Genomic DNA, 9,095 nt, shown 5'->3' with positions numbered 1-9,095 from the left:
GCGCACCTGCTAAATGACCCGTATTTCCACTGGAGGGCAAAAAGCGATATTGACCTCCATTGTTGACACTAGATCTAGCGTAAACAGACCGTTGTATTTATAAATATAACCAAATATGGTGAACACATGTTCCGCGGTAGGATGCACAAATAGGGCAAAGAAGGGAGGCAACATTAAATTTCATAGATTTCCGACCGAAACAAACAGAAGAAAGAAATGGATTCAGGCAATGAAGCGAATGAAACTTGACGATCCCTCCCAGCTGTGGGAACCGTAGGATCATGATCGGCTTTGCTCCGAACACTTTGTAGGAGGTAACATTGTTATAAAATAAAATGTAGATTTATATAAATAATTGAATTTCCAAAATGTATGCAAGCACAGACATTGATTTTCTGTTCTGCAGCATCAGTGCATGTTATAGTATGGGCCATACCCCACCCACCACCATTACAATTACACCAAAATAATTTACATTTGAAAACTGTTGTGTTGAGGAAGTCCATGATGAAGATTCTTTGTTCCATTAAAACTGTTGTTTAACAGAATTTCTCATTATGTATTGTTGAAACTGAAATAGACATATACAGCTGAATTTGTAAAGGAGATTTAAGCCACATCAGGCAAAAAAGAACTTGAAATGCAATCTGATCATAAACCAGACTGTTCGCTACTGTATTCAGTCAGTAGTGTCAGTACCTTCGAATGATGAAACTGTAAGGGAATAGGCTCAAAACACACAGTGGTTATATAAAGCATATTATTTTATCAATTTTAGGAGAGCCATCTGATGACCCGGAACATCCTGGTTATGTGCCGTCATTGTTCGCTTTCACACCCATGGCTAAAACACGTATCGACACTTCAAGGCATCAGAGACGTGTACAGCGCAGACTTGCCCTAACACCGGTAGTGATAGATGAAAACCAAGACATTGCAGCGGCGAATGCTTTGCTCAAGCTTGGTTCTAACAGTCCAAAGTTCGTTGAAAAAGGTAAAAAGCTTTCCAAAAAATATATGATGTTTAGTTAAGGGTAACCATGAAAGTTTTACGAATGAAGCCAGTAGATCTGTGCACAAGTAACTAAATGCAAAGCAATAAATATTACTTTAAAGATTGACTGAATTCATGTTTAAAGGGGTTTATGTGAGATACAATATAAACTGGAAAAGTGGCTCCTTTGGAAGCACAAACTGCAGCCAAGAAATATAATAGCTGACCCAGTTTGATATATTTATGGGCTAACTTTTCTTCTTATTCAGTGAGTGATGGGGATAATGAAAGCTCACACAGCCTGTTTTTTTGCATGTCCACTTAAACGTTGTTTGTATTTGCATATGACCATGTCCGCTAAAGAGTCCGCATGTCAACATAGTTTTGTTCTTTCCTTAAAAATTGTGTCCTCATTTTCAGGAACTGACCCAGGTCCAGATCCAAAAGATGCCAGACTGAAAGAACTGGAGACCCAAGTCAATTATCTGGAATTCAATTACAGCTCTCTGCAGCAAGAATACCAGAGACTGCTGGAAGAAAATAGAACATTAAAACAAGAACTAGGGGAGAAAAAATTCACGCACACAAATCTTAAAAATAATGAAATAAAGACACTGACTGGTTTGCCATCATGTGCAGTTTTCATGTGGATTCTGACGTTAGTCAGCCTTGGCTTTAAAAAAATAGGAAATTTGAACAATGGTGATCAACTCCTGCTTGTGTTGATGAAACTCAAACTGAACTTGACAAACGCTGATCTTGCTATAAGATTCAACATATGCCCAACGCAAGTTTCCAAGATTTTTTCAAACTGTGTGCCGATAATTTCCAAAAAGTTGAAATTTTTGATAAGATGGCCTGGCAAGGGAACTATTCTCAAAAACATGCCGAAGTCATTCCAATTGAAATACAAGAAGTGTAGAGTGATAATAGACTGTAGTGAAATATTTATTCAAAGGCCTTCCAATCTTGATACGCGAGCAAAGACCTATTCAAATTACAAACACCATAATACGCTCAAGTTTTTGGCAGGAATTACTCCGTATGGAGCAATAAGTTTCTTATCAAAGTGTTGGGGTGGCCGCGTATCTGACAAGGAAATAACTGCCAAATGTGGATTTTACGAAAAACTGGAGAATGGGGACCTAGTACTGGCAGATAGAGGCTTCTTAATTTCCGAGGAGTTGGCTGTGCGTGGGGCTTCATTAGCAATTCCACCGTTCACAAAGGGCAAGAAGCAGCTGGGACACAGGGAGGTGGAGGTGGCAAGACGCTTATCCCGTGTGAGGATCCACGTTGAACGGGCCATAGAGCGCATAAAGAACTTCCAAATTCTTAAACATACTTTGCCCATATCGCTGATAAAGCATGCTGATGACATTCTTCAGATCTGTGGTGCTCTGACAAATCTGCAGCCCAAATTAGTTAAATAAAATGAAGAGGTCATTATTCTGTTTTGTTTATTTACAGTTAAGACACTAACTGAAATGTATATTATAAGTACAGAACTTATATAGACTAGTATGCAATGTTATAAGCTCAGTATGTGAAAAAATATACATAATTGTCATCATTGCTTTTATAGGAAGTTACTGAATCCTTGAAATTGGTTACAAACTAAAATGTTAATTCATGGGATATCTTCTATGTTACAGTCAGTGGTGTTCGCCTTTATTTCTACATGAATTTGTCAAATGAAATTGTTATTGAATAAGCTGAAAATAAAAGCTGCTGCTTTATTGTTGATATGTGTTGATACTTAACATAATAAATACAGAACTGTTGACAATTTCTTTATTTACATATACGTCATAATACAGAACTGTCGGTTTGGTTCTATACACATTACACACAGTCATCTTAGATGTATACTATGCTCAACTTTCAAACTATATATTTCATTTACTTCAAATACTTTTAAGTTGTCAAAAAAATTAAAATTTGGGGAAAAAACAACACACATGTAAAAGTATATGCCATGTAGAATTTGTGATTGTATTTGTTCTTTGAGATTTAAAAAGAAATGCTTAAATTTACTAAATAGAGATTTGTTGATATAAGATTTAGCATGTATGAACCTTGAGCATAGTATAACATTAAATGATAATAGCATGCCAAGATTAAACACATTTACTATCCTCATTCATTGTCACCACGTTCCATTTTTTTCATGATATTTGCTGGAACTAGTTCTGACATGGCATATGTTGTACATCTGTCTATAAGGTCTTTCACAAAAGTGCTGTCATAATAGACTGTCTGAACAAATACACCCTTATTTGTATAAACAACAAAGTCACAAAATTGTTTCTGGCACACAAACATTTGAAACTGAATTTGTGTGTAGTGGCGGTGACCCTCCTTCAAAGTTAAATTTTCCTTTCCGAGGTAAAATGTAGGATCTATGTCTGGAATGTCCTTAACACACACATCGCGATGCTTGTATGAGCATTTCACTTCAACAAGTCCTTCCCCGTGACATAGGCAAGTTCTTACACCATCGGGTGATGCCGCAAACACGGGAAATGTGGTGTCTATCACTAGTCCACTGTCCCGCAACACAAAATTGTCATGTTCTTTCGCCATTATGTCATTGTACTGTTTCTTTGCTTTTTTTTCGTTAACTATTCCAAACCTAACACTTTGTAATCCACTGATGTCTGTTTTGTCACTGTCCATGATCCTTTTTATCAAGGCATCAGACTTAGTTCCCTCTTTCCTGGTTTTAACATCATGAGCATTAGATGCCGTTATGCGACCAAGACGTTGTCGCTTCCATAATCCACTTTCCGACTGGTTCCTGGTCATTTTTTCGAGGTTGCTGGCTTGTGTCGGAGTGACAGTAAAATCTCGCAAGAAAGCTCTGCATTCTGCGGCCAATGCTTCCTCGGTTAGCTGTCCACTGATGCTGTGCTCTCTGATAAGTAACTGGAGAAGAAGAAAATAATTGTTTAGTCCAGAACACACTCGCAGTAAAGAATTTGTATGAGCAACTATTAAAAGTGTTTTAACTGAGATACAATTTGAGGAATTTTTAGACATTTAGACAACCCCTCCCTGTTCTTTGTATAAATGCTATTGAACGCCAAGAAATAAAACCAGCAATATATTCACGAGTCTTGTCACATGAGAAGGGACCTAATGGTGATGTGACAAGTACTTGAAAGCGCAGTCTGACAGATATATATATCTGAATCTTTTAAAAGTACCGGCTGCCTGGCAATCGCTTAGAAATCTTATTTAAATGTGAATAGTATGCTTTTTGATGTGCAAGCTTGTGCTACCTACCGGGGGCATATCTTCGTCATCTGATGCAGTATCAGTGTCAGAGTCGTCTTTTGTAAGGACACATGCATTTGGACAAATGCGTTTTAGAGCACGCAGGGCAGCTTCGTCGTCAAAGTCGTCATCAGAGTCTGTGTCTGGCGCGGGTCTGGCTTTTCTCTTGGGGACTTTGCCGTGCTTTGGTTGGCTGAAATTCATCTCACTCAAAGGTTCTGCAGCTACCTATAGAAAAGAGATGCATAACAGTTTTAGGGTTTTAACAACAAAACTTTTCTGCAAGTATTAAATACAAAATACATATCAATTATTACATTAGTTCCTGTAGTTACCTTCTCTCTGTAGTAACGGTTCCAGACACAGGCAGCACTGGTTTTGGATGGGTTGGTCAGGTCTAGCTTCACCGCAGCTTCCACTTTAAACAACAGAGCTGCGACATGACTGCAAGCCTCTCCGGTGCTGAAAATACAACAATAATAACCCTTAATATTTGTTCATAAATATTTGCATGAATGAAATATTATTTTTAACATAAAATGTATTTATCAACATTTAATCATCTGCAAACATATAAAAATGAAATGGATTACTTAATATAGATATTTTACTACAATAACAGCCCATTATCTGAACCTTGGCGTATTTACAAATACATAGAATGATAATTTCATTATATACCCAGCTTTACAAGTACAGTGTGCAGAGATCACATAGCCCTTATCCCTGTCCAGGCAGACCCACACCTTATGCCATTGTTTTTTGTCACTGATCTTCTGTGACGGAATTACTGTGGACTTCAAGAAGCACACATGGTCATTAACCTCGTGGAATAAAACCTCATGAACATGGCCCGAAATGAAGAAGTTGTAACCGTCCAATGATTTATAAGCCTTCAAAGATTCTGCCGTGTAAAGCCCAGGAGTGTTAATCAAATAATTGTAAATGTCACCGTACTGCACAGCAGGCCACATTCCAATGTCATTCTTCCACAGTTTTTGATCAATTTCAAACGGATCATTCAGTTTCTCACCGTAAACAGTTAGCTTAAGGTCATATCTTTTCTTATCCTCCGAACAAAGATGATCTAGATGCAAAATTGACAGCTTTTTATCCGATTTAATCTTACCTGATTCCATTGTTGTGTTGACAGTTTATAAGCGGAAGCGCGTTTTTTGCCCTCCAGTCAATGCGCATGCGCGGAAATACCGAAATGTAAACAATAACAATCAACGTTCGTATAACCTTCAAAAAGCACATTTACTGCAATGTCAAGGTCACATGGATTCGTCTGCAAGCGAGACAAGTAGAAAATGAATTTTAATGAATGTTTTGATGATTTGGGTGCTAAAATAGATGAGAGATGTCAATAGTTTGGTCCAAATGGATGTTTTAGGTGGTTTTGGACTGTTCCGGATGGGTGGGGGACCTGGTATGGACAAGTAAGGGTAAAATTTCCAACAAATCTTAAATGTAAATATTATTATGTCCATAGATTGAAGTTTCAGGTAGAGAGCAAGATGAAAAATATGCCAAATTACATGCATGCAACCCATTTATGCCATTTTTCTCTTTGTTTGTAGGCCTGACCATTTGTCCTTGAGCCGTAGATGGTCAACAATCCGCTAGCTGTCTTGCTCTGACTGGTACACTGGACATGATTTCAATGTGAGTCATCATACTGATTGTTTAATTAACACATGAATTTCAGTTTGTTCGTTAAAGTACTGACTTAGCTGTGTACTTACAGTGGACGTAGTGGTGCGGTGCATGAGGTAGACTAGGTATTTCCATATATACACTATGTTTACAGAATTGCGACCAGTGGAGCAACATAGCTGATGAGTTAATAGCACTAGTTCTTCAGACAAATAACTTTATTTTCAACCTATAAAGCATATTTAGCTGTAGGTGGGGCCATTTAGCTGTAAGATCTGGCTTTTGTTCTGTTAAGCCCTTAGAGTAATGAATTTCAGAGTGAAGACCATAGCGCCTTTTCCTAGTCAAGTGTCGGGCAGCTGTATGTCTTTTCAGAAATGCACATGTTTTCTTTAGCATGTCATTGTGTTTGCTTTTAATAAGATAGGCAATAAACTCATAACCTTTAGACAAATGAGCATCTGTAAATTCAGATTTTACTATTTCAGAGTCAGCCAGACCATGATTGAGCTTAAGGATTGTGCTGCGGATGCAGCCTGTGCAGTTCCGGGAGAAAGTCACTGTCTTGGGCAATGCGGTCTGGTATCAGGTAAGCACTATTGAAAGCCTCACACTTTTGGGGGGTCTGAAGCCTTGTGCTGTCAATGCGATCTGGTTCAAGTACAATTAGAATGCATTCTTAAAGCAGTTCTTCATCAGATATGGTTATCTCAAGCTTACAATTCGCGGGCAGATATGACTTCCATTTGTTCTTGCTAGCAGAACCCCTACAGGCCAAACTATGCGTTAAGCACTATTTTCCACAGCAACCCTTGCAGACAGAAAAACAATACTTAAAATTACTTCTGGCATTTAATTTCTGATTTCCTTTATATCTCTTTTGTATGTTTGTTTGCTCTTTTTAACTCTGACATGCCATCTTGCTCACATTGATGGAGCATTCCTGTTTTTGTTTAGAGCCAAGTCCCCAGCTGCTCGAGTTTGCCGTGTCAATAATGAGAAAGCCATGGCATGATGTCTCCTCTATGTGTTTCCTTATCTCAGTGTTGAACATAATTGCCAGTTTCAGGGGCCTAAACATTTTATTTTATTAAAGGTCTGGATGATCCTTGCCTGACTGCGGGTTTGTGTGCACCTCAATCCGACTCGGTGTCCTGAACAGAGGCCGCAGTTTTGCAGCGCTTGTGGACGATCCATCAACATCCTGAAAGGTCAACACTTCACCAAGCTGGGAAAATTGATCCTGATAGTCATCCCCAGGTAGTGGAATGAATGTACTCTGAACTACAGAGGAATCACACCCAAATGACTTTCCTGCCACGACATAAGTGTGGCCACTCGCGTAGGAATTCCTTAGCAAACATGCTCTTTTGCATGGTGACTGTGGGCATTTTTGCAAAACTTAAGCTTTCAACACTGGATTTTAAAGAGAATACTTAATAAAATGTCGCTAACAGGACTTATTTTTATGAGAGAGACTATCTGGATGCGCATTAAGTGTCACTTTGTGTCGTAAGCTGTTGAAGGAGCGATTTGCGCCTTTTTAAGTGTTAATTTTAGGTAGCAGGCTTGTATCGGCTTGAAAGCTGCAAATTATGCCTCTCATCATAATAGCATTAATTTTTGTAATGCAATGTGTATGTTTAGATTGTAAGTGAAGCTTTTAATAATAATTTTCTTAAAAAACATGATTTTATATGCTGTCAGTGAGTTTTTTTATTGAAAAAAGTGCTTAAATTAAAAAAAAGTCTCCTATTTCATCAAGAAAAGTACACTGATTCACAATCAATACATTTATTTGGGCCTTTTGCTGATATATTGGTGAATTTCGCATGCAATGATACCAGTTTTTGCCATAAAAGTTACGCGTAACAATAATTGGAGACACAAAATCAGCTGGCGTCACTTAGACTAAAAATCATGCATTCCGACTTGACTGCGGCCAATTTAGTCACCGCTTTAAATGGCCATTTTAAGGCCTTTACCCCCATCCGAATGCACTGAAATTGCATATTCATTGTGGAAATAGTTGAAATCTCATGTGGAGAAAGTTTGAAAAAGATAGGACAACGTTGAGTTCCCTTAAAGGTTACATTACACTAAATCATTGTGTATCCCTCCGTGGTCCATTCGAAAGTAGTGCCTTTTTCTAAAGAGTTCCTTTTCTCTTCTTGAATATAAGCCATTTAACAATGTGATATGTAATATCCTGTATGTGTCTGGAGTACTTTGATGCCTTGGATTGGAAGCTAACTTAAAAGATGATTTTTTGAGGGTGTGTTGTCTATTGTGTGGGGCTTTTGTCGAAATTAGGATTCCGAAACACGTTTTTCTACGGTGGGTTCATTCGACAACGATTTACTTTCTTAGAAGTTGCGAGACGGTATGTTTTTGATTGCAATTATTGGAAGATGACAGATCTATCTTTAAAATGATACCAGGTTCGGAAAAATTGATACGTCGAAAAGGCAAGAAAAATGCTGTGAAAGTTGTCAGTTTTATAATGGGACCCTATGGGAATCGGAATTAGTGTAATATAACCTTATGGGAGGAAATAAAACTCGGGCACAGTCTTACATCGGCCGGTTACTTTTTAGTATGTTTGCCGTACCCGGGTTACATGTAAGTATATTTACATGTACCCGGGGTACATGTAAGTAGTACCCGAGTCGACAATGACCAATCTAGTCATAGTATCATAGCTACCAATCAAAAGGGCCGATGTTATGAGAACAATTGAACATTATACATATCACTACAGGAAGCTAAATCTAGCCAGTATTTTGTCAAAATAATGCCGATTTAATTGATGTTTTCGTTGTTATGTCCAAGAATACACATTAAACTATATACTGACATATAACACATGCATGTTTGTGTAATTGTTCACTTCGAAATTTCGGATGCATGCATTAGGAGGGCCGATACTACGGAATGACATGCTATTAATGTCTCAATGAAAACAATATAGCTTAACTATAATATCTTATTTGTTGCTTGATTAAACAAATGCTTTTACATCATCTGAGCCGTTAACAAAATTATGTGCTTTTGAGGATTTTAAGCCCCAGGAATTCAAAGCCGTCTAAGTAATGTTGCGTAGTGGATATGTTGTCCGACTGGGGAACGTGAGGTCTCGGGGTCAATCCCCAAAATGGGAGCG

General features: G+C 38.1%; 2 protein-coding genes and 1 long non-coding RNA gene across 3 annotated transcripts; 2 read left to right on the top strand and 1 right to left on the bottom strand.

Annotated features, from left to right (window-relative positions):
* The first annotated feature begins 765 nt into the window (after positions 1-765).
* Positions 766-2,553, top strand: LOC127850023 (uncharacterized). Its single transcript, XM_052382763.1, has 2 exons — positions 766-994; positions 1,415-2,553. The coding sequence occupies exons 1-2, from the start codon at positions 841-843 to the stop codon at positions 2,425-2,427; spliced, it is 1,167 nt and encodes a 388-aa protein (XP_052238723.1). The 5' UTR covers positions 766-840; the 3' UTR covers positions 2,428-2,553.
* Positions 2,554-2,692: 139 nt separating this feature from the next.
* On the bottom strand, positions 2,693-5,564 carry LOC127850022 (uncharacterized). Its single transcript, XM_052382762.1, has 4 exons — positions 5,403-5,564; positions 4,609-4,735; positions 4,283-4,501; positions 2,693-3,922 (listed from the first exon to the last, which is right to left on the bottom strand). Exons 1-4 carry the CDS (start codon positions 5,531-5,533, stop codon positions 3,134-3,136), a joined length of 1,266 nt encoding a protein of 421 aa, XP_052238722.1. The 5' UTR covers positions 5,534-5,564; the 3' UTR covers positions 2,693-3,133.
* Positions 5,564-7,535, top strand: LOC127850039 (uncharacterized). The gene is made up of 3 exons (XR_008035009.1): positions 5,564-5,941; positions 6,421-6,521; positions 7,029-7,535. It is a non-coding gene; the product is annotated as an uncharacterized LOC127850039 (long non-coding RNA).
* The last annotated feature ends 1,560 nt before the right edge of the window (positions 7,536-9,095 follow it).

This window comes from Dreissena polymorpha, chromosome 11 (genome assembly GCF_020536995.1).
Source record: "Dreissena polymorpha isolate Duluth1 chromosome 11, UMN_Dpol_1.0, whole genome shotgun sequence".
Lineage (NCBI taxonomy): Eukaryota > Metazoa > Mollusca > Bivalvia > Myida > Dreissenidae > Dreissena > Dreissena polymorpha.
Note: the sequence above shows the minus strand (reverse complement) of the source record. Positions and strands in the feature narration are given on the sequence as shown.